At 49.0% G+C, this 25,841-nt stretch overlaps 1 protein-coding gene across 9 annotated transcripts in view; it reads right to left on the minus strand.

Annotated features, from left to right (window-relative positions):
* sbf1 (SET binding factor 1) overlaps window positions 1-25,841 on the minus strand; it is a 72,144-nt gene that overhangs the window by 20,931 nt on the left and 25,372 nt on the right. For all 9 annotated transcript variants that reach the window (XM_060048548.1, XM_060048547.1, XM_060048553.1 and 6 more), the window contains 19 exons: window positions 23,677-23,782; window positions 22,561-22,693; window positions 21,553-21,661; window positions 20,265-20,378; window positions 17,856-17,933; window positions 17,022-17,135; window positions 16,777-16,905; window positions 16,554-16,652; window positions 15,921-16,134; window positions 13,638-13,750; window positions 13,095-13,244; window positions 12,203-12,271; window positions 11,705-11,866; window positions 10,278-10,528; window positions 8,827-8,999; window positions 7,754-7,827; window positions 2,970-3,162; window positions 2,230-2,357; window positions 1,300-1,475 (listed from right to left, as the gene is read on the minus strand). In XM_060048548.1, the coding sequence (XP_059904531.1) occupies window positions 1,300-1,475; window positions 2,230-2,357; window positions 2,970-3,162; window positions 7,754-7,827; window positions 8,827-8,999; window positions 10,278-10,528; window positions 11,705-11,866; window positions 12,203-12,271; window positions 13,095-13,244; window positions 13,638-13,750; window positions 15,921-16,134; window positions 16,554-16,652; window positions 16,777-16,905; window positions 17,022-17,135; window positions 17,856-17,933; window positions 20,265-20,378; window positions 21,553-21,661; window positions 22,561-22,693; window positions 23,677-23,782 (2,585 nt within the window). The remainder of the gene's footprint in view (window positions 1-1,299; window positions 1,476-2,229; window positions 2,358-2,969; window positions 3,163-7,753; window positions 7,828-8,826; window positions 9,000-10,277; window positions 10,529-11,704; window positions 11,867-12,202; window positions 12,272-13,094; window positions 13,245-13,637; window positions 13,751-15,920; window positions 16,135-16,553; window positions 16,653-16,776; window positions 16,906-17,021; window positions 17,136-17,855; window positions 17,934-20,264; window positions 20,379-21,552; window positions 21,662-22,560; window positions 22,694-23,676; window positions 23,783-25,841) is intronic.

Below are 25,841 nucleotides of genomic sequence, written 5' to 3' on the forward strand. Positions count from 1 at the left end.
GCAGATATGGAAACCGCGGGGGCAACCGAGAGGCGGTCACGTTTTCCACTGTTGAATTATTCAAACAGGCCACTGGTATGTTCCGCAATTCCTACTCACGGAGGGAGAGAGAGAGAGAGAGAGAGAGAGAGAGATCAACGAAGAAAGAGAAGACATTGAATGTGTTTGTGTGTGTGTGTGTGTTTGTGTGTGTGTTTGTGAGATTGAATGTGATTGTGAGTGACTGAGAGCTGGATTGAATGCGATTGCGGGAGAGAGAAAGAGATAAGAGCAAGAATACGAGGATGAGAAAGAAGCGAGGCCGAAGACAAAAATATTAAAAAAATAAATAAAAAAAACTTCCAGGGTGAAGATGGAGAGGAGATAAGAGGATGATAACGGGAAAGCCCAAAGGCCAATTATTAAGCTTACTTTCGCGTTCACTTTCACCCATGCTGATGAAAATGTAACATTTAGGTTTCCTGCATTGGGTCTGGGATCAACGGCCTCGAAAACACATCACGGGCCGGAGCGTTGTTCCGAGCAGGACGGGGTCAGGGTGGGGGTCTGTTCTTACGGTTACACAGCGGTTAATAAGCGCGTTTGCCCTATCCGTTGACGGTCGTAACGCGTGCCGGCTGCTGGAAGATGTCAGGGGTCAGAGCGAGCTGTTGCACAAACGACTCAGTTCCCGTTCTCCACTGTTGGGTGAATTCCTGTGTTGTTGCCGTCGATGTTTATGACCCTTTATTCTATAATCGCCCCTGCGCAGCTCAACTCAAAACTGAACTGAAACCTCACACACTGTAGCATCGCGTCGATGAACTGTATTCATACAGCGCTTTGCTAACCAGCTGCCACTTAAAGCGCTTTACAACACTGCCTCACATTCACCCGTTCAGACGCCGGCGGGGGTGTCAGCCACGCAAGGCGACAGCCAGCTCGTCAGGAGCAGTCAGGGTGAGGTGCCTTGCTCAGGGACACCTCGGCACTCGACTAGGAGGAGCCGGGGATTGAACTAGCAACCTTTCAGTTACCAGCCAACCCGCAACCTCCTGAGCCACATGCCGTCCCTCTCTCCATTACGATAACATAACGTAACGTAACATAACGTAACGTAACGTAACGTAACATAACGACTCTCTTTCCGTGAAAAACTCAACACCGGACAGTTCTGTAAATCATCGACACGCCTCATAGTGTTTCAACAGACAACGAGCGATCGGTGGGTCGTAACGTCAGGCGGGTCCCCCCCCCCCATCACACCGAATGGACTGCGACGAGGGGTGGTGATTGGTCGGACGCGGGCCCCGCCCTTACTTGAGCGACTGGTTCTTGTCCTTGGACTTGTGCTCCACCACCATCTTGGCGGCCTGGCCCACGGTGAAGGCGAAGGTGGCCTGGACGTGCTGCGGGTAGCGCAGCTTGTGAACGTGCTTCCTGAAGACCTCCGCCAGGTCCGACGCCACCTCCTCGTCGAACGCGATCTTCATCAGCTAGGGGGAGGAGGAAGAGGAGGAGCCACGGTCACTCTCCAAGGTCTGAGTCAGATGACTTTAGATGGTGATCTAAGGTCTGGTTTAGATGGTGATCTAAAGTCTGATTGAGATGGTGATCTCAGGTCTGAGTCAGATGAGTTTAGATGGTGATCCAAGGTCTGATTTGTAATCTAAGATCTAAATTAGATGACTCACAATGGTAATCATCTTTAGATGATTTTACATGGAAATCTAAACTCTGATTTAGAAGACTTTAGATGCCAATCTAAATGCTAATCAGATTTATAATCTAAGGCCTGATTTATAATCTAAATTCTGGTTTAGAAGACTTTAGATGGTAACCTACGGTCTGATTTATAAACTACGGTCAGATTTAGATGGTAATCTAGGGTTTGATTTATAATCTAAAATCTGATTTAGAAGGCTTTAGATGCTATTCTGATTTATAATCTAAAATCGGATTTAGAACTTCTAAATCAGATTTTAGATTATAAATCAGATTAGAATTAAGATTATCATTTTAAACCTTCTAAATCAGATTTTAGATTATAAATCAGATTAGAATTAAGATTATCATTTTAAACCTTCTAAATCAGATTTTAGATTATAAATCAGATTAGAATTAAGATTAGCATCTAAAGCCTTCAGAAGGCTTTAGATGCTAATCTTAATTCTAATCTGATGTATAATCCCAGGTGTGATTCGTCCGTCGTCCTGCTCCAGGGTGTGGAGTGTGAGCGCAGCAGCAGACCTGGAAGGTGCAGGACCGCAGCTGCAGGCCCTCCTGGATGTACTGGTCCAGCGGCAGGCTGACGGAGATCCTCTTCTCCTTGGTGAGCGAGGCGATGGGGAACGACCGGGTCACAATCTGCTCGCCCACTGGGAGACGCCGGGGGGAGAGAGGACGTTAGCCAACCAGTACAGCGCTACGGTTTCACTCTTTTCCCTTGAGATGCTCGTGGCTTAAGCTGCTCGTGTGTTGGTCAGCTAGATGGCCGTGCGTTCATAAAACAGATTTAATATTGTATGTTTGGCGTGCGGGGCCAGAGTGACGTTTTCTCCTCGCTTCCTCTTGCCCTTATCTTCTCCTCGATCCCCAATCGTTCTTCATCTTCTCCCCCCCCTCCTCCTTCCACTCACCTCCCTCTTTCCCTCCCTCTGCCTCTCCCACTTATTCTGGCCTTCCTCCTTCCCCCTCCCTCCCTCACTTACTCTCTCCCTCCCCCTCCATCTATCCCCTCCCTATCTCTTCCAACCCTCCCTCCCTCTCCATCTATCCCTCCCTCTCCATCTATCCCTCCCTATCTCTCCCAACCCTCCCCCCTCTCCCCCCCCTCACCCTGTGGGTTGGTGGGCGTGCCCCCCCCTCTCCCCCCTCCCCTCCCCTCCCTCTCACCCTGTGGGTTGGTGGGCGTGCCCCCCCCTCTCCCCCCTCTCACCCTGTGGGTTGGTGGGCGTGCCCCCCCCTCTCCCCCCTCCCCTCCCTCTCACCCAGTGGGTCGGTGGGAGTGCCCTTGAAGATGAGGCGGTAGGTGGTGAGGAAGACGGCCCCCTCGGCGGGCAGCAGGGCGGGGCCCCCCATGCAGCCCGTGGCCTCCTCCCGGCCGTCAGAGATCAGGTGCACGCGCATGCCCTCCATCACCAGCTCCTCCCCCGCCAGCAGCGCAGGCCTCAGCAGCTTGGGCTGGAGGGGGGGGTGGAGGGGAGGAGAGAGAGAGAGAGAGAGAGAGAGAGAGAGAGAGAGAGAGAGGGAGAGAGAGGGAGAGGGAGAGGGAGAGAGGGAGAGGGAGAGGGAGAGGGAGAGGGAGAGCAAGAGCGAGAGAGAGAGAGGACAAGAAGGTGCGGATGGAGAGGAGGAGACGAGTAGACGGGAGTGAGAGAGAAGAGGGAGGGAGGTGGAGATGGAAGAAGAGTGGATGGGAGTGAGAGAGAGAGAGAGAGAGAGAGATAAGAGGACAAGAAGGTGGAGTTGGAGAGAGGAGAGGATGCATGGAAATGAGAGAGAGAAGGAGGGAAGGAGGTGGATGGGAGTGAGAGAAGAGGTCAAAAGGTGGAGATGGATGGAGGAAGAACAGAACAATGTTAGGGTGAGACGTTGAAACAAGCCCAGAAACAACTGTAGGTCACATCCTGATGTCCTTAACTAATCCTTGATCCAGACACTCACGCTGTAATCGGCCAAAAAGTCAATAACATCAAGTTCTTAGATATTTAGCAGATCTTTTGATCATGTTGAATAGTTTCAGAACAATTTTTTAACTAGGCTACATGGAACTTTTACGATTTTATTTTCATTAAAATAATTAATCTCTGCTGAGGATACAATAACCATCTGGCAGCCTACATGAATAAAACCAAACCGACGCAAACACTCATGCGGAAACCACTGCACAGCCATGCCAGGACAGAGCATTAGCTAAAGTGCTGTAGCGCTCTCCATTATTCATCACCTATTATTATGGAGGCAATCATTTTAGAAAACGCATCCAAAGCTAACTTCAGCATGGCTTCAGTTACATATAGAGCTTTGATCTAAGGGCCTCAGATATATGAAGCTATCGTCCAAAGCTCACTACAGTGACTTCAGATCCCTATCGTTAGCCTCGTCGCATAATTGCCCAAGTCATATTTTAAGGTTCATCTTGTATTTAGCGTCAAAAATGCCTTAGATCAATCAGGCAGATAGTGATTATAGAATGCAAAGAGCGCTCTGATTGGCTTAGGAGATAGCCAATGAGGCGCAGTGAATCAGCAGTGTCAGGGGAGTAGAGTTAGGTCAGCTATCACAATTTGGCCAAAATATGACTTCGGAAATTATCCTATGGAGGTTAACGGAATGCAGCCTTCCCCCCCAAAACCAACTACAGCGTCTTCAGATACAGAGGCGTATGGTGCAGTTAGGGCGTTCGGAAAGGCCTCCTTGTTCTAAGAGGCCTACCGGCGAGGCTGCGGACAAACCCAATGAACCGCCACTCTGCTGTCAGAGATCTCCATGGGACCAGGCGGTCTCATGGCATTAGCCGTCTCTGTTTGCACAACACAGCCCGCCGAAGCCCCTAACCGGGCCGTGCGTCAGCAGGGAGGCTCTTGTCAAAAGGGCTGATGTTATGCCAGCAACTCTGGAGGGTGATCAACAATTACAAGCTGTTTGAAAATTGAAAGTCCCTTCCTCGGGCCTAAGTTCATGTTCGTGTTCGAGTTGTTTTATTGGTCAAATGCACGGCATAACAGGCAAAGCAGTCACAGCTGGCAATGACATTTTTGTAGACGTTGACGTTTTGTTTTAGTGTCCACCGAGATGTATGACAGACAGAGGAGCAACGTTTGCTACAGTCCAGTGGGTAGGCTGGTTGACTGATCTATCCAGCTCACACATCTAGGTGGACACGGGCACTTTTGATGGCACTCAAACAGAGGAAAAGGCCGATTATCAAACGACTGTTGATGGCTAATCACACCCACACCTGGTGGCGTAATATCACCCCGTTAAACAACAAAGGAGCGGCGAATCTGTAGATGTGGGGGACTTTCGGCGTTCCCAGCGCAAGAGCAGCACGGATTGGGTGGATAAAAGTGGCGTCCCGGCCAATGATGAGCGTCTAAAAACGTCTCCACCTCTAAACGCACTCAAGATGATGGATCGGTAGCTGAAGCTATTTCCTACGGGGATTCACCACAGCCCTCTCCGAAGCGCCCGTTTGTGGTGTTGTGAAAGCGTATGTGTCGTCATCTCTGCAGTAGACGTGTTATGGCACGTGATTTTAAAAACCCGTCGGACGAGCGGTTAACCTGCTAGGACCTCACTCCCTGTGGCATTCATTGAGAGCTAACCGGCATACTGCCCGACTATGTCAAGGGGCTTAGGTTCAGACAGGAGATAGATGACAGGGTCTGCACCGCGTTGGCTGATCCCTAACTCAACACCTATCCTGAAGTCCCACACATGCCTTTTTTGACGAGGCCAACCGCAACCAGGAAAAACTAAAACATCACCCATAGGTCAGACGGGACTATCGAAATTAATCCGGCATGAAATGCCACTTAAAGACTTAGACGTAATGAACCTGAACTACATCACACAAACCACGCTGTGGATGACAACAGGAATGAGGGATTATTATTATCCCATGACCTCACAGGTGTACGACTATAATACAATACAAACATGTCAGGACAGGCTTATCTTCGTCACCATCTCTCCCTCACTCCCTCTCTCTGTCCGTCTGTCTCTCTCTCTCTCTCTCCCTCTGTGTCACTCTCTCTTTCTCTGTGTATCTCCCTCTCTCTCCCTCTCTTACTCACTGTCTCAATGCATCTGGTTTTAAAAGGCGTCTATTCCCAAGCTTCACATCCCCAGCATAAACAAACAGGTTTGGGATCAACTGATCCGTGGAACGCCTTGACAACCAGAGGTCAACACTGTGGCCTGTTACCAGATGACAAAGGATGCGCATGCTGATGAATGGGTCACTTGATATGCCGCTCGCTGAGTCGCCCAGAGAGACGGCAGAGTCACGAGAAGGGTGTGGTCGCTCGTCTGTGTGCACATAAGACGTGGAACTGAACACGTTCCAGACGTCAACGTAGCATGCGACATACGATGGCCGACGTAGGAATTCTAAGAATGTCCTCGCCGAACCCGAAGATATGGTGCTACACCAGGAACCCCCTATAGGGCGTATGTGTCCACCACCTCAAAATACGTTTCCTCCCGACTGCCATAAGCACTCTGAACTCTCGCCACTAACAATGCACACGTAACCATTGTCAGTCCATCAATTGTTGGCTTAAAGGTCCCATGACATGCCACCAAGTGTGTTGTGATTAGCCGTTTGATGCCCAGGGTTCCAGATTTTTCCCTAGGAGCACTGTGGCCCCTAACTGAAAATTTTAGCGGCGCAACCAGAAATTTTAGGGGCACACACCGTTAATCAACATGCCAACCAAATATTCACATTTCTACTAGTTTCCACTGTATTACTAATAACTATTTTGATAATAGATGCAGAAATTACAATGTGCTGTTTCAAATTCAGTGTCACATTCGACAAGTACGGAAGCGACAGTTTCACGGGAGTGCGCCCGCAAACAAACGCCTCCCGTGTGAAAAGCCCTTTATGGCACCTGAAGCAGGGTCCTGCACTGGTTCGGGTTACCCGCACAATTTGGATGAAACGAGTCGGGTCGGACGCCTGAACAGCGCGGGTTTTGCGATTGTTAATCAGGAGCGGAGGAGTCAACTTAAACCGTCAACAATGGATGATGTCCTTTTTTTGCACAACAATCGAAAGCACAAAGCCAAACACCAGATAGTGTAATTCCCCTCTAATGTTTGTAATTTTCCATCGGGTGAGGGTCGGGTGTCGATATCAATTTATAGCAGGTCTGGTCGGACTTTATAGCAGGTCTGGTCGGAAGTATTGCGGGGTTTGTAAAATATGACCCGTGCAGGAAAGATTCCGGATTCATTGACGCGCCCCTTCCACGTTTAACGTGTAAAAAAAAAGGGCACATTTACGGGTCGCACATGCGCGACCAGACGGAAAATTCGGTCGCACATTCTCAAATTTTGGTCGCAAAATGCGACCATTTGGTCACAGCCTGGAGCCCTGAAGCCGTTTTGGAAATCTGCCCCATGTGACATCACAGGTGGGCGGTCTACCTAGATGTGTGACGGATAGATGAGCACCTTTTGCTACAGTCCACTGGGTAGGCTGGTAGACTTATCTATCCAGCGAACATCTAGGTGGACACGCCCACCTGTGACGTCATAAGGGGCAGATTTCCAAAACGGCTTGTAACGGCTAATCACACCACACCTGGTGGCATGTCATGGGACCTTTAAATGCAAGTCGACGTCTGTCATGCCCTTAATGTTGAGCAGAACAGTGCTCACAAGCTGCACTGTATCCAAACTCCCCCCCCCCCCCCCCCAGCTTGCTGGTGTGGCGGCAGAAGCAACCTAAACAACGCTAGACGAAAGACACCCTCCACAGCGAAGGCACACAGCAGACAACCTGCGGGCCGCCGTCCAACGGCGTTGTCCGAAGACCGGCCTCGTACGACGGCCGAGAGAACCGCAACACCCAGCATGCATGGCACTCGCATGCTCGCACGCGCGTCACACAGGTTCCGCCTCGGCGGGGGAGCCGGACATACCTGCCGTGAGGCTTTGAGCGTGAGCTGCCGTGATTGGCCGGGAGGGGGGTGGGCGGGGCTTGCGGAGACTGTGCTTGGCCCCTGTCCAGCGGGACGTAAAAATAGGAGTTGGTTACCTTTTGGATCGGGGGCAGGCGCTTGCTCTCCCTGTGCACCGCGTCCAGCGTCTCGATGTGCATCTGGACGATATCTGGAGGGAGGAGGACGTCGGAATGTGAGCATCATTGGGGGGGGGGGCGGTAGAGCGCGTGACCATTGAGGCTCAGTCCTGACTATCTCCCATACCTTCTTCACTACCTTACTCTATATCGAAGCATAAAAATGCTAAAATAAATCTTTAAGAAATCTTCGCATACATTAGTATCGTTGTGATTATGCTTGGGATGTGAACGTATGATATGTGCTGGCAAAAGATTGGTCCCATTGCGATTGCAAGTTGATTACTTCAAGCCCTAAAATGTGTCATTTGCTGTTGACAAGAAGTGTGTAATAGTGTGTAATAGTGTGTCATTTGCTATTGACAAGAAGTGTGCAATAGTGTGTACTAGTATGTCATTTGCTATTGACATGGAGCAATCGAATAGTGTGTCATTTACTATGGCTACTCGATTGCTTCATACCCTGTTTGTGTTTACCTTCTCTGCCAACCTAAACTTGCCCTGTGTTCCAATACCAATACTACCCTACTACTTTAGCAGTCCAGAAAAAGATTAGGCTGTCCCTATAAATAGTATGAAAAAAGCAGCATGCCAAAAAATTACCAGGGTGTCGTTCTACATTTGGCTAGGTTTCTCAGTATGCAAGCAGGTAAGTACTTTGTAAGGGAAGCTGCAGTACGTACGACAAGTATAAATAACTTTCTGGCGCTAAATGTACACACTTATTGTATGGTGTACGTCGTGGCAATTAAAATGAGTGCTTAGCAACGTGTAGCATCTTATCCTAGCTATCTTTGTTGTATACGGGGAAATGGGTTAACCTAGCGATTGTTATTGCTCAACACTTGGTTCTATGAACAGCCTTACTTCACCGACAGCATATATTTCTCTCTTCCTTCTTAAAAATGTAATTATTGTAAGTCGTATGGATAAAAAGCGCAAAATGTAAAAGTAAGAAAGAGTACGTGCTTTGGAACGCAGCCCTAGTGTCAGACCAATCAGATGGAGGCGTGGGTCCCCGGAAGCCGTACCTGGGATCATGGTGTGCAGGGCCTTCAGGTGTTCGTTGGTGACGCCGCTCTCGTTGCACACCTTGTCCACGAAGCGGTTGATGAAGCGCACCACCGAGTTGGCCACGTCCGACGTCTCGGCGTCCTCGAAGCCGCTCTCCGTGTCGTAGCTCTCCGCCATGCTGCCCGCCATGCTGCCCCGCCCAAAACACAGCGATTCAATGACATTGTTTTTGTACAGCCCTAATTCAGTACAACGGTATGGTTGCAAAAGGGCTAACACGCCTATGAACACATGAACTCAGGATGATTACATGAACTCCTGAATCAGGTCCGCAGAGGATTCAATTAAATTACATTTTATTTGTTTACCCCTTAATCACAGTTACAGTCTGAAAGGGCTAACAGGCCATTTATTGATGACGCCCCCCTGGACCGTAGAAGAAGAAACTGCCTTAATTAGCAAGGAAGAGATGAAGAGAAGGAGAACGCAGAGTGGGGGAACCCCTTCTTCCAGGGAGGATCAGGAGTGCAATTAGTGCCATAATTGACACAAATACATACATACAAACATACAGGCAAAACACTTTCAATCAAGGATTGGGTGCTGGCTGGTTAACCGTTAGTCCAGGCACCCAGTCGCAGTCCCCGCAACACGACACTCAGCGGGATGGCTGAGAGTAACCCTAACCCTAGAGTCTGGACCCCCCCTGTTGGTGACGTAGCTGACTGGGGAAGGCCTAGAGTCTGGACCCCCCCTGTTGGTGACGTAGCTGACTGGGGAAGGCCTAGAGTCTGGACCCCCCCTGTTGGTGACGTAGCTGACTGGGGAAGGCCTAGAGTCTGGACCCCCCCTGTTGGTGACGTAGCTGACTGGGGAAGGCCTAGAGTCTGGACCCCCCCTGTTGGTGACGTAGCTGACTGGGGAAGGCCTAGAGTCTGGACCCCCCCTGTTGGTGACGTAGCTGACTGGGGAAGGCCTAGAGTCTGGACCCCCCCTGTTGGTGACGTAGCTGACTGGGGAAGGCCTAGAGTCTGGACCCCCCCTGTTGGTGACGTAGCTGACTGGGGAAGGCCTAGAGTCTGGACCCCCCCTGTTGGTGACGTAGCTGACTGGGGAAGGCCTAGAGTCTGGACCCCCCTGTTGGTGACGTAGCTGACTGGGGAAGGCCTAGAGTCTGGACCCGCCTGTTGGTGACGTAGCTGACTGGGGAAGGCCTAGAGTCTGGACCCCCCCTGTTGGTGACGTAGCTGACTGGGGAAGGCCTAGAGTCTGGACCCCCCTGTTGGTGACGTAGCTGACTGGGGAAGGCCTAGAGTCTGGACCCCCCTGTTGGTGACGTAGCTGACTGGGGAAGGCCTAGAGTCTGGACCCCCCTGTTGGTGACGTAGCTGACTGGGGAAGGCCTAGAGTCTGGACCCCCCCTGTTGGTGACGTAGCTGACTGGGGAAGGCCTAGAGTCTGGACCCACCTGTTGGTGACGTAGCTGTTGCTGACACTCTCCACGTCTCCCAGGCCGCCCGTCCTCAGCAGCCGGTTCTTGCTGGTGTCCAGCGGCAGCAGCAGGTAGCTCATGCGGTTGGCGTAGTGGATGGCCTGGCTGAACACCGTGCTCTCCTCCTTCTGCACGCGCTCAGACTGCATGTCCTTGGTGAGCGTGGGCCACAGCCGGTTCTGCTCCGAGGCCAGGTCCAGGGCGCTGACCTCCTGCCCTCCGCCCGCCTGACATGGGGGGGGAAAGCACCGCCGTGAGGAGGGGTTAAAGAGGGACTGAAGGCCAGGCGGGAAAGGGGCGAAACAGCACCCCCTATGGGAGGATAGGAGTCGCTGCAACCGCTGTCGTGTACGGTTGGGGTTACTTGCGGGAGAATCGAAGGATGTGATTGGCTCGTTCACTTGCTCCAACCAGGAGGGGGTGAATTAGACTTTATGTTTGTTATGTATATCATTTGTGACATTTCTGTTTGTTTATTCTAATATCACACACAAGTGAAAGTAAACAATTTCCGTGTCGGAGATGAAATAGCATTTAGTGAAATGGACCCATTTCTTATGGAAAGGGTCACTATAAACGGTTGACAGTTAGTTCCGTATTCATTCAGAGTTGCATTCAAAGCTGCCCTCATTTGAAATCCAACCGTGCAATGATGGCGTTAGTCTTGGGCAATGCAACGTGTGCAGGGTAGTGTCTTAACTTCTGTTTATGGCCTTGTTAACGGCAGGACATGAGTCACTGTACAACCACATGCAGCCATCTCACACGCTTTTATTATCGGGACGCTACAGTATTTAAGCAACGCTTTTACCGCAAATGCTGATTGGCCGTGTTGACATCTGCAGACCTTATCTTAACTACTGACACATGACAGCTTGCTACTTCCTTATGGAGTGTCTGTGTGCTTGGCCTGTACGAGTGTGTGTGGTGCGTGTGTGTGTGTGTGTGTGTGTGTGTGTGTGTGTGTGTGTGTGTGTGTGTGTGTGTGTGTGTGTGTGTGTGTGTGAATGAGTGTGAGAGATAGAGAGTGTGTGTGAGTGTGTGTAAGGGACTGAGAGAGTGAGTGAGTGAGTGAGTGACTAAATTACTGTGTGTGTGTGTGTGTGTGAGAGACAGAGAGTGAGTGAGTGAGTGTGTGAGTGAGTGAGTGAGTGAGTGACTAAATGACTGTGTGTGTGTGTGTGTGTGTGTGTGTGTGTGTGTGTGTGTGTGTGTGTGTGTGTGTGTGTGAGAGAGACAGAGAGAGTGTGTGAGTGAGTGCGTGCGTGCGTGCACAGATGCGTGCGTGCGTGAAAGAGAGAGAGAAAGAGAATGAGATAGAGAGTACGTTTGTGTGTGAGTGAGCGAGTGTGTGCGCTTGTGTGTTTGAGCGAGTATGTGCGTTGCGTGCGTGTCCCTCTCACCGAGCTGGGCTCTGGCGTGCCCTCCTCCCCCTCCAGGTACAACGCCCGGATGTGGTTCTGCACGTCGCTGTAGAACATGGCCTCCCAGAACTGCATGTTGGTCCACACCATGTGCTCCTGCACGCAGCTGTACGCAAACTGGGTGATCCCCGACCCGAGTTTCTGAATGGACGAACACACACATGCAACACAGTTCATCTCAGAACTAAACTGTTGGACCATTCCTGTCTCAAACTGTAACAAAGTAAACATTTAAGCAGAAATATTCCGCTTTTTTGTTAAAATCAATGGACAAATTGTTCGATTTTAATTAAAAAGCAGCATTTTTTAGTAAATAAAAAAAATAAAAAAATAAGTAGAGATACTCTATATACATATGCACCGTAATAAGATAAAATAAGAATCTTCTTATCTTATTTTAAATATGTAATTTAAAAACAAAATAAATATATGGATGAATAATTTCAGCATTTCATGGAGGGATTCAAAAGGACGTACCCGACAGAAGGCAGTGACCAGCGGCAGGAGGGCGGCTGCAATACCGTGTTCGTCCATGTGGGAGCAGTCCTGAGCACCAAACACCAGCGGATCACACAAACAGACACGACAGGCCGCTCGGCCCGCGGGGACGGAGCCCGACAAGGACAATGACCAAGTAGAACGACCATGACTGAAGGGTTAAACCATTGGTTCTCAAAGTGAGGCCCGCGGGCCAATGGCGGCCCGCAGAAACATTCCTGCCGGCCCGCAATGACATACAGATGTAAGTAAAAAAATAAAAAAACTTGACTCTCTCTAGCTTTCAATTAAATCCTGTTGCATTTGTTCGTTTTAATCCGACTGTGCATTACTCTGAAAGGATGAACCTCAGTTTCGTGATTTAGACCTCACTTGACCTCACTCCCAGAGGTCCACGGTGCAATGTTTTTTTTTCACCACTGGGATGCTGACGGCGTTTCCCGCCAATTTTTTTTTCCTTTGGCAGCCGTCAGTCAAATTCTGGGTTCCTAAATTGGCCCTCGGCGGTCAAAACTTTGAGAACCCCTGGTTTAAACAGTACCTTCTGAGACATATTGAGAACAATATGTTGACAGCCAAAGCAAAAAACATAAAGGAGTGACGCACGTTAAAGACTGGAACCAGGAATACATCCGTCATGTTGTTGGAAATCAATGATCACGTTTTTTTAATTTTAACGACAACCGAAATTAGCCAATCGGTAAACAAAGGCACGGGAAATGCCCGTGGCATTTCCCGTGCACGTGGAACAGCTGTGCCTTTAACAGCAAGAACATACTGTAGAGGAAATGTACACCGAGCTGCCCTGATAAGCATCAACACTTGACTGCTCCTCCTCCAAATCGGAGGACTTTTGTCGACCTTTCCTTACCTGTAAGGTGCAGTTCATCATGCGGACGATGTAGTCGAACTGCTGGTCGTCTAGAACGGCCCGGTTCTGCAGGACGTGTTGGTTCAGCTCCTGGGTGAGGCAGACCCGTGCCGCACGGCCCTTCAGCGCACGCAGTACCGCCGGCATCAGCTAGGGGGCGATCATCACGAACAGAACGGTCGGGTTAGCGGCAGCTACGCATCCCGAGCACAATTGTCCGTTTTTCTTATTTAGTCGTTTTTTCAGAGTTATAATAAATGATTGTTTGCGATTCTAGCAGACTAAATAAAGTTAAACCAAGTCTTATATTTAAGTTCATTATTCCGACGTATGAATATCAGACAGAGCCTGGGATTCATCTGATCTGATGGTCCAGAACACGATTGGATATTAAAAAAGTTACTCCAATGCTTCGCAGACTTCATAATTCAGTTTGACTTAACGTTTCGGCGTACCTTGTGGAATAGCTTACATCAAGTCATCGTGTCAACGAGCGAACAAAGTTTAAGACCTAGAAGTCGTTTCAAGGAGCCTTTCCGGTACCTTCTTGGCTTCCAGCATCTTGTTCTCGAAGATGTACGTGATGCAGTTCCTGACCACCTCCAGGCGCCTCGCGCTATTGGCCAGCACGCTGCCGTGACGATCGACCACGTCCCCTGTGGAGAGGGAGAAGGGCGGTCAGACGGGCGGCCATTTGTCACCCAGAGCAACCGCTGGGACCCCCATTAAACCCACGCTGGGAGGCAGATTAGGAGGCTGTGTCTGGTCTAGACGGGACGTGGAAGCAGTTCGGGAGGCCATTGTAGGGCACTTTGACACTGGACATACCCAAAGATTCACTCTTGACCACTTCCACTTTACTGAGAGGTTTTTCCCTGAATTTGTTGTTGAAGTTTCATTTGAAAGATTGTGGAAGCAGGATTTCATCCACTTCCGTCATTCATACCACAAAGAGGGCAGAATGATTGGGTCATTACTTTAAAAAGAAGACGTTACAGTATTCCGGATAAACTTTCATTTCTGTTGGTACTGAAAGTCCTTTATAGGCAAAAACGCTTAACAACTTGTTAAGCGATGATAGACAATATCAAACAACCATGGAAAGTCTATGGCTCCACCAATTTAACACGAGATTGTGACAATGCGGTTAAATATAAATGTATCTCAGAACTTTATCTAAATGATGAGTGTGTACTAGGGATGGGCGTGAGGAATCGATTACTCGAGTACTCCTCGTTACAAATGAACTCGGTTGGTGGGCACTGAGTTTGCATATACACACACAAACAAAGTTTTCTGAAGCAAATGTATACATTTTCTGTCAGCGCAGCTAACGCATGCCGTGGGCACAAAGCAAATGAAATGTATCCATTTCTGTGTGGCGCGTTCCGTGCCGTGTGCAGGCACGCCAGAATTAAAAAAGTTAAGAGATGGCGGTTAAAGCAAAGCGCAGCGAAGAATTGAAATACTTTAAAGAAATAGGAGATCATAAGGTGAAATATAAAATACGCCAAGCGAAATGGTGCGACCAGAAAGTACTATGCGGCAACATATGCTCCTGATTGAAACACAACGGTGAGTTCGGGAAAGCAGACCCGCAGCAACCAAGTGTGTCGGCTATTTTCACCGCCGCAAGACGCAGCTGTAATCCCGGGCGTGTAGAGAGGATCACAACGCTGAGGATTTTCATAGTGCATTTGCTGCCGTTTTATTTGCAGCTTTGAATTATTTGCAATGGTTGGGCTAATTGTTTAGTTTTAGTTTTTTTTAAACTGTTACAGGCCTTGGTTCGACGTGATTTAAATTGTGAGACGCATATTTATTTTTGTAAGGAAAATGTGTTTTGAACGTTTGCAATAATAAATAATGAATACTCGGATAACTCTGACTGTTTTGACGGAGAATAAGCATTACATGTTTGGTTGGTAATATTGCCATTCATCATTGGGCCTATTACTGCTGCAGATGCGTTGCATTCTAAAAATAGATTCGATTAAACGAGTAGGCCTACTCGATTGATCCTCGAGGAATTCCTTCGATCACTCGAGTTTGGAATTTACTACTCGTGCCCATCCCTAGTGTGTACAGTAAGATCATATTCAAGGATCAGTAACTCACTTCCCTCACTTCATGAGACTGACTGTGTGGTAATCTTAACAGAAATCTCTTGATTGCACAATTGCAGGATATTTTTGGCAGGTTTTATCCTCAATTAAGATAAGGAAGCTTCTGTTGGGTTGTTTTGTTAAGGCGTATAAATAGCATTATCACGACAATATAACGTGATGGAGTGTAATCCTTTTAGGTGGGGAAAAAGTCAACAAACAAAAAGCATCCAACCAAGCAAAGGGATATGGATTGAAAAAAGATAAGGATTTACTCTGTTGTTATGGTTTGTTTTATTCAGGGGAAATACGCGATTCCTACCACTTCCTCCTATGAGACAATTCCCGTCGGGATTACGATCGGGTGTGATCACTCGAGATTAAACTGTTCTGTACTTTTCCGCAATTTCTAATTTATCGGTTAGGGTTAACGGTTATTTTAGTATTTGTAATTTATTGGTTAGGGTTACTACTTATTTTTGTATTTATAATTGATCGGTTAGAGTTTCTACTTATACTGTGTTTGTATTTGCAATTTATCGGTTAGTATTACAATTTATTTTTGGAATTGTAAATCCGTGATTTCTGCAATTATTTTCTGCCTCCATTCTTTTCGAACAAAACCTCTGTTCAACCTCTCAATGCAAATCCACGTCCATCGCCATGGAAACGCTCATGCCCCCCCCCGCCCCCCCCCCCCCTCATGGCCCCGCAGTCTCACCCAGCGGGGGTCCGGAGGGCACCATGGCCTTGACCTCGGCCTTGACGGCGGGGGGTGCGGAGCGCTGCTTTGAGGCGGCGTGGTCCACGAAGAGCTGCACGGTCACGTCGTCCAGCAGGGGGAAGGGGGCCGCGTTCCTGGGCGCGTGCTGCCCCGGGCCCTCCGACGGCCGCTGCACCTTGTGGTGCATGGCCACCGCAGGGTAAGGGTTCTCCTGGAGGGGGGGAGGGAGGGAGGGGGGGAGGGAGAGGGAGAGAGAGGGGGGGGGAGGGAGAGGGAGAGAGAGGGGGGGGAGGGAGAGAGAGAGAGAGGGGGAGGGGGGGAGAGAGGGAGGAGAGAGAGAGGGAGGAGAGAGAGAGAGGGGGGGGGGGGGGGGGGAGAGGGAGGGGAGAGAGAGAGAGAGAGAGAGAGAGAGAGAGAGAGAGAGAGAGAGAGAGAGAGAGAGAGAGAGAGAGAGAGAGAGAGAGAGAGAGAGAGAGAAAGAGAGACGAGAGACGAGAGACGAGAGAGAGAGAGAGAGAGAGAGAGAATAGAAAAACATGAGGAGGTTGCAGAGCTAGGCCAACAGGGCCATCAGGACCCAGTGATGGCATCGTAGCGTTGCTCTGTGCGACAGTAACTGCCACCACCTACGTTCTTGAAGAGCTGCTCCGCCAGCTCCTTGACGTGGTTCATGACCTTCTGCGGACACGCCTCCTCCTGCCGAATGCGTTCCACCTGATTGGCTACGAGCTGCGGAGACAGGAAGCGAGGTCACAAGCGGTCGACCCCAAAACTTTTCCTCTTCACATTTAAAACAACAAATATACATCGATAACGTTTATATACATATTTGACGCTACAACGTCAAACTCACAACATCAAACAGGTCGGTGACCCGGTAGGGCGGTCCGCGCTCCGAGACGAACCCGGCGAACGCCATGCCGTCCAGGACCTTCATCAGGAAGTCGTCCTCCGACAGCGCCCTCTGGCCCAGGAACGCCGCCTGGGTAAAAACACCACACAACGGTCAGCGCCCAAAACCTCCCGAGCCTGAGGGAGCCTCCCATGTAACTCAGTGGTAAGTAGACGGCATTTATGCTATGCTTCCACAAGGGTTACCTTGTGGAAGCGGATCACGGGCTCCGGGTGGATGCGGATGATGTGTAAACACCAGCGGTACCCCTGGAAGAGCCGGGCGAACAGCCAGAGGAAGACCCCGCGGATTTCCTTATCCTGAGGGGCACAGAGCACACACACACACACACACCTGAGTCTGGGGTCGTTTGGATGTGTGTAACTTTGACCCTAACCCTGACCCTAGCCCTGACCCTGACCCCAACCCTGACCCTGACCCCAACCCTGACCCTGACCCCAACCCTGACCCCAACCCTGATCCTGACGATGTCAGGACCGCATAGTCGCTCCCAAGCGTCCCCAAAATACTCAAGACTCACTTGTTCAGAGTTCACCTGGACTCTGCATAGCCTCCCTCTTACTGCACACCCGCCCCCCCCCTGGGTAATTATTGTAAGTTGTATATCCTGGCACTTAATGTACACACTTATTGTATGTTGTACGTCCTTGCACTTACAGAAAGTACTTAGCATCATGTAGCATCTTATCGTAGCTATCATTGTTGTGTACGGGGAACGGTTTAACCTAACGATTGTTGTTGGCACTGGATTCTTTGAACATCCTTACTGTACCGACAGCAGTATATTGTTGTTGCTCTTTCTTCCGACAAATGTTCTTATTGGAAGTCTCTTTGGATAAAAGCGTCTGATGAGCAACCTAAATGTAAATGTTTGGATGTGTTTCGGCTGCTCGGCGAGAGAGGTCTCCACACGCTACGGCAGGATGCTGTGGTACCAGTCTGAGTCGTTCCAGACTAGAGTGAACGAAAACACAGAGGTGATGGTGGGGAAGGGGGCGGAGGGTGGAGGCGTCTCTTACTTGGATCTTGAGGGCGGAGGGCTGGATGGAGGCCGGGGGGAAGGCGTGGTCGGCCAACTCCAGCTCTGGGTCCAACACCTAGCAAACAGCAAAACAACCACAACAACAACAGACGCATCAGACTACCACCACGGATCAGGATCGCTCAGCACGCAACATTTTCTGATTGGGGCATTTTTCAGACTCCCACTCTTTTCTCATAACCATCCCAGCCGTTCCTTATGTATAATGATTGTTATGGGATTCCCATTTTCAAATTGAGAAGGGCCACGTTGAAGCAACAAACGCAGTCCAAAGTTGAAAGAACATAACAAACAGAAGTAAGAGCTGGTCCGAGCTGGCACAAATCTGTAAACAAAACCCCATCAGTAAACAATTCCCAGACGAGGGCTGCACCATAGTTCCCACCACCCCCTTGGCCTTCATCCCAGTGCACCACTGGGCCCTAACACACCGTCTTCACCATGACTCATCACCCAGAGGAAACCAAAGACCTCGCCCACCCTCACCAAACAAACCATCACCTGGTTCTGGTCAGCCCCGCCCCAAACTGACGATAAACAAATGTAATCTCGTTATCACAGTAAGTAAATCAATTAGGTTTTAGTGTCTGGGATTGCCTTTACGGGGAAGAGGGAGGTCTTCCTCTTCCTAAACAAACACTGGGATTCATGGTCGACATCACGTAGCCGGTGTTGGGTCGTTTGCAAGAAGAAGAGGTGAACGCTGCCTCCGGTAAACCATCGCAAAGGTCAGCCATTTTGACAGCCGATTAATAACCGGTGCGGGAAATCCTCAACATCATTGATTCAATGAGTAATATGTAAATATTATACTTTACTATTATACTATATCAGTGTTGTTTTTGGCAGGCATTTTAGATTTAGTTTTAGTCTTAGTCTTTTTGACGAAATGCTTCTTAGTTTTAGTCCCATTTTAGTCATTTCTATCTTTGAAAGTTTTAGTCTAGTTTTAGTCTGACGAAAACTCAAAAGGTTTTAGTCTAGTTTTAGTCCGACGAAAACTCGTCGGACTGTCGCACTCGTCGCACACGGCACACTCGTGTGTGCCGTGTGCGTGCAGGCGCAGCTGCGCGCGAGCGAGGCTTTTAGTGTGTGATGGGGGCGTGACTGTTAGGACAAGCAGCTGGCTCCATTTCTCCATTTCTTTTCCGCATATTATAGTTGGCGGGAAAAAAGCATGTTTTGAAACTTTGTTCGTCCACTCACTAACAATTTAGTCTCGTCTAGTTCTCGTCTGACGAAAATGTCTACATTTTTCGTCACATTTTAGTCTTTATATGGCTTTGGTGACGTTCGTCTTAGTCTCATTTTCGTCATGGAAAAAAGGGGTCTGACGACGTCATTTTCGTTTTCGTCTTGCCTGACGAAAACAACACTGTACTATATTAATACCATTAATCAGATGGACAATAATTACACACAAATCTAACTAGGTGTATCACTATATTTTCTGAATACAAAAGTTTGAAGATCACAACTCAAACCTGTACTATGTCCGTGTTGAAACAGGCAGGAAAAAAATGAGAGGTTTTAAGTAGGGCTGGGCAAAGATTAAAAGTTTAATCGCAAAATAATCGCATAGTATTGGTTAGTTAACTCGCGATTAATCGCAATTAAAATTATATTGGAAACCACTCCAATTGAAATTAAATTAGATAATCAAATGGAATGACACATTATCATTCATACCAAATGTACCAAAAACTATACCCAAGTGATCTTGAGGGAGTTTAATTGACTCAACGTGAATTGAGTCACATTCAACCCACTGTGGGTTGAATATGAAAATAACGCAACACCTCAGATTTTGTAATTGTAAACAGCCTGTCACTTCCTACAATTGTAATCAGGCAGTCACTTACTGCAAGTGTGATTTAATGTAAAGTAAGCGGAACTAAAAACAAAAAAGATTTCTACATTCTGTTAACAAAACCTTTAAAAAAAAAAAGAATGTGCGTTAATGCGCCAATTTCAATTAATCAACATGCCCAGCCCTAGTTTTAAGTTAATAAAATACTGTAAATACAACATCAACAGTAACGCTACAATAGGAAGAGGAGGTGGAGGAGGAGGAGGAGGAAGAAGAGGAGGAGATCAATTAATCAACATGCCCAGCCCTAGTTTTAAGTTAACTAAATACTGTAAATACAACATCAACAGTAACGCTACAATAGGAAGAGGAGGTGGAGGAGGAGGAGGAGGAGGAGGAGGAAGAGGAAGAGGAGGAAGTGGAGGGGGAGGAGGAGGAGGAGGAGGAGTGGGAGGGGGAGGAGGAGGAGGAGGCGGAGGAGGCGGAGGAAGGGGAGGAGGCGGAGGAAGGGGAGGAGGAGGAGGAAGGGGAGGAGGAGGAGGAAGAGGAGGAGGAGGAGGAGGAGGAGGCGGTTACCATGGAGAGGGCCGTCATGGTCTGCTGAAGGAGGGGCTCTGGGAGCAGAGAGATGTGCACACATTCTGGGATGGTCACCGTGCCCCCGTCCAGGTCCGCGATGATCACGTCCAGCTAGGAGCACACACACATGGGAACAGACACGCACACACACATGGGAACAGACACACACACACACATGGGCAGACACATACACACACGGGGACAGACACACACACATGGGAACAGACACACACACAGACGGGAACAGACACACACGCACACGGAAACACACACACGGGAACACACACACACACACACACAAGAACACACACACACAGACAGACACACGGGAACACACACACACACACGGGAACAAACACACACACACACACACAGGAACACACACAGACACACGGGAACACACAGGTTTGTTCTCATTTCCTAGTAAAGCCCACATCTTACCCAAAACAGAACTAGCTAACCAAATGTAAAGCTGAATCATTGGTGATACATCTCTACAAACATTCCCCTGTCGGCACGTGTTCATCAAGTGATGCCTGACCCCCGTAACACACACATCCGCGTTTCAAGACCGACAGCGACAAGACCGACTGTACAGAACACAGCTTCTCTTTGTGAGGTCAACTACAGACAGTTGGGGAAGTATGTGTGTGTGTGTGTGTGCGTGTGCGTGTGCGCGTGCGTGTGTGTGTGTGTGTGTTTAATTTCTGTCTTATCAGGCAGTAACAAATCGGAAATTGTTTCACAAGTGATCCGACATTTTCATCCCTCACTACTTTCGACTCAATAAGGCCATTGTTGCCGTGCGGATTTCTGCGTTTTTGTCACAACCCAGGCACTATTAACGACACTCCAGTGGGCCAAAGCTCCAGAGGACGGACAGGCGAGCTCATTGGTCCACAGGTGGAACCTGTCATTCACGGGTCAGCGCAGGTCTAAACCAAACCCAGTCCGATTTTAATCAAAAGCTCGGATTCCCGTCCCACTATGTAACCCGACAGACAAGTGCTGACGGAACCCGATACACAGAGACACACCGCAGGTGACAAAGACAACAGTCATTTCCTATTTGGTTGTTTTGACAACGACCGAAAACACTGAAGTTCACCGGCCGGCTCAGATCCGCTTGTCCACCATCAGTGTGTTGATACGGTCTCTAAAACACCCGATCAACTGCACTGAGGTCAGCCTCGGTGTTAGATGAGGTAGTCGTGTTATCGTGAGAAGACGCCCAAGGTGAACTGGGGGGATTGGGGCAGGGGGAAAATGGGGGCAAGACACCCACCAGCTCTTGTGTCTCGGAGCGGAAGAAGGAGTTGACCCCGATGATGAAGGGCGTGGGGGTGCTGAGCACCTCCAGCAGTTTGCCCGGGAGGATGGGGACGTAGGTGAAGCTGTGAGGACACACACACACATGTTAATTCAAAAGCACACACACACACACACAAACCCAGACACCCACACATGCAAACCCAGACATACACACTCTAAAACCCAGACATACACACACACACAATCCCAGACACAAACACACACACACACACACCAAGTCACCCACACATGCAAACTGTGACACACAGAAAAAAAACTAAACACACAAACAGGAAGTCAGCATCACTAGTGTGTCAGACATCTCCTAGGTTAAAGGCCGACTTTAGCAATAATATACATTTCCTTTAGTTCTTAACCTCGGTTCTATGCCCTGAACTTTACAGGGCTACCTCACAGTGTGCGTGGGAGCACCCGTCTCCTGACTTCATTACTAATCAGCCTGGTGGTGCTGTTAAAGCAGAGGATGGGTCATTTATCAAACGCTAATGGGAAATGGGCTTTTTATGCGGTCGGCACTTAGCAGTCCACAGGAAGCTACCGACTCCGTGCCGACCGACGCCGAGCCGGGCTCTTTCAAAATAAAATAAGGAGATAATTCAATAATTCCTCTTCCGATCAATCCTACTGTACCATGGCGACTTGACTTTAAATATTTTTTTTCAAACAACACGGCTACTTCAAGACACGAGCGATGACATTAGACCGTCAAAGTGTGAACTCAGTACGAGTAGGTACTTCACACGTTGACACATTTATATTCAGGGCGTTTAGCAGACGCTTTTATCAAAAAGGGACTTATAAAAAGTAGACAACAACATATCACAGTCGGTACAGTAAGGATGTTCATAGAACCAAGTGCAGAGCACTAACAATCGCTAGGTTAACCCATTCCCTGTACACAATAAAGACAGCTAGGCTAAGATGCTACACAATGCTAACACGTTGGGGGGGCTGGGGGCACCTGTATTTGAGCGGGAACATGATGGCCAGCAGGCCTCGGCAGGCGTCCGTCAGACGCTGGTAGCTGCTGGACAGGAAGAGGATCTTGTGTTCCGTGAGCGCGGCGCAGAACAGGTAGAGGACGTTCACGATGCCTGAGGAACACAGGAACGTGGACGAGGAACGTTAGGAACGTAACAGGAACGTTTACAGGGACGTAGAGCGTGAGGAACTCAGGAACGTGGACGAGGAACGTTAGGAACGTAACAGGAACGTTTACAGGGACGTAGAGCGTGAGGAACACAGGAACGTGGACGAGGAACGTTAGGAACGTAACAGGAACGTTTACAGGGACGTAAAGCGTGAGGAACACAGAAACGTAGACGAGGAACGTTAGGAACGTAACAGGAACGTTTACAGGAACGCAGAGCATGAGGAACACAGGAACGTAGACGAGGAACGTTAGGAACGTAACAGGAACGTTTACGGGGACGTAAAGCGTGAGGAACACAGGAACGTAGACGAGGAACGTTAGGAACTTAACAGGAACGTTTACAGGGACGTAGAGCATGAGGAACACGTGTTTCTGGAGTACGAACATCGTACCGTTGCAGTTAGGAACGCAGCTTCAAACATGGTGGTGTTCAAATATTGGTGGCAATACTTATAATTGTACTAATAAATAAATATAGATGAGAAACTGCCAATGCTGTAGCAGTCAGCAGCTGCGGCACATTTTGGTGCCAATTGTTTGATTTCCTTTGTTAAACATCGCAGATCTCATTACCTAGAGCTCTGATATACACACAGAGTATCTGCAGCAATCCAATTTACACAACAGCGGTCGGTTAATCAGCCGAGTTGGCTCGACCACACAAGACGTCCTTCAAGAAAACTACTTTGGCGTTCGCATGCAAAGCCCTTCCTGTTGGTATGGCTGACGCCGTCCTCGTTCGATCCTATGGGCCTCGTTCACAGCGCGACCATCTTGGTTCTAAACACTAGCAGGGGGATGGAACTGAAGGCAGAGTTTAACCCCTAACCCATGCTAGTGTTTGGAGCCAAGATGGCGGCCAGTGAGAATGACCAAATGAACAGGAGGATGGATGACATGAGAGTCTCTCTCTCTCTCTCTTACCCAGCTGTCTGAAGAGCTGCGCCACGCTGCTTCCACTGACGGGGAGCGCGTCGTCGATGGGCGTCTGGATCACCTGCCGATCGCCCGCACCCAACGTAATGGTCCTCTGTAGAGAGAGAGAGAGAGAGAGAGAGAGAGAGAGAGAGAGAGAGAGAGAGAGAGAGAGAGAGAGAGAGAGAGAGAGAGAGAGGTAATAGGTAGAGATGTAGAGAGAAAGAGTAGAGAAGATGAGAGAGAGAACCAAAGGGTGAGAGTAGAGAAGGTGAGAGAAAGATTTAGAGAGACAGACAGAAGGTGAGAGAGGGAAGAAGGAGAGAGAGAGAGAGAGACGGATGGAGAGGAAGAGAGAGAGAGACAATATGAATTCAGGGCGTGAAGAACGCGGGGGTCTTTGCGTTCGGCTGCAAAGCCCCCACTGATCGGACGTCACGGGGTGAGTCGGGGGAGTGAGAGAGAGAGAGAGAGGGAGAGAGGGAGAGAGGGAGAGGGAGAATCCCAGTGGATTAGCAGCTACATTAGAACTGGGGGGAGGGAGTCAGGGGAGGGGAAGGGGAGACAAGCCATTCCAGCTGATCAGCGAGAGAGTAGAACTGGGCCGGACTCCATGGCCGCCACCCCCGACAACCCCACGCAGGGCCACGGACCGTGTCAGTTAACCTTTACCGAGAGGGCCATGTCAGAGGGGACAGCAGGTGTTTCCTGCGCTCGAACCAGCTGTGATTAGGACCACAGCTCGTTCTGATAATAAAGGACATGGTTTGGGGAACTGTGGAATCGATGTACTGCTGGTTACCGTGAAGGTCAAGACTCGGAGACAAACTCTGAGCTTGATTAACTTACAATTAACCCAAAGTGTTATACAATTAAGCAATGCTTACATCATAGTGTAAAACAGGCCTTTACAGTGAAACACTAATTCTCTAATTCACTAATTCCAATACGTTGAATAGTTCTCTGCGAGACCTACAACTATTTAACCATGGCTATTTTTAGTATAGGTCCATTTCCCATCAATTAACCATGAAGCCCTTCGTTAGCGATGCTGAAATTGATTTGGTTGAGCAAGTTATGGAAAGGAGACAAAGGGGAAATAGGCGATGAATCAACTGCGTTTCACACGTGGTGAAGCAAACGAGGCGCGTGGGTGAAAAGTGAGGGGTGAATCTTAGGTGAGTTCAGAGATGCATTCAGCCAATGGACTTCCGTTGTGGGGTAACACACTGGGGCCGTGTTAGAGGAAAGATCACACCAGTACATTGTACACGGGTCACACTACTGAACACTGATCAGCGTTCTGCAGGAATGGTTTTGCACACATTTTGAGCACCTTCACAGGGTTGATATAATGAATGACAAATGGACGGCCCTGCATCACTGGCACAACTTCCTACTCTAGAAGGATATGATTAATTTGACTTAAAAAGTATTGCATGAAATTGAATACGCAAATCTTATCGGAGGTGGGTTTGGCCTCACTTGAACAACTTCATTGGTTTCAGTTTGCCTCGACATGCCACGTTAAACAAACGCTTGAATGATTCCTTAGCATTAAAAGCTACACATTAAACAGAAACTAAAGTGGGCAAATCTGAAATCATAAATGACCTGAGGACCCAGTCACCTCAACTTGGGACCCCTCTGCCCACAATCCAGTATTTCCCACACATTGACGAGACTATGGCGCCCCGCCATAGTCTAATTTCGGCCGCCATAGTCTCTGCGTGCACATGAATTTGTTTTTTATTTTGCTCAGACGAAGTTCGTGTCGCTCTCAACCGCGCATGTCCGGTTGAATGCCCCCCCCCCCCCATAGTCTCCAAAATTTCTGTGGGAAACACTGCAATCCCTTACTGGTCTAGAAATTATTCTGCGCACCCTGACCCTTTATGGTATAGCAATGATTCTTTGACCCCATGCTCTTACTGGTCTAGAAATGATTCAGTGAACCCGGCCCTAAATGATTCTGTGAACACCGGTCCTCACGCCGCAGTCACACTGTCCACGTCCGTCGAAGGACCTCATGGATGTTGTATGGCACCGTTGCCTGCGTCAGAAAGTGGAGAAATGTTCCAACTTTTCGGCAGCGACGCGTCCCCCCGTACGTCAGACACGGCCTTAGTCATCCGTCGACGGACGTGTACAGCGTGAATGCGGCGTTACTGGCC

This window comes from Gadus macrocephalus, chromosome 4 (assembly GCF_031168955.1).
Source record: "Gadus macrocephalus chromosome 4, ASM3116895v1".
Taxonomy (NCBI): domain Eukaryota; kingdom Metazoa; phylum Chordata; class Actinopteri; order Gadiformes; family Gadidae; genus Gadus; species Gadus macrocephalus.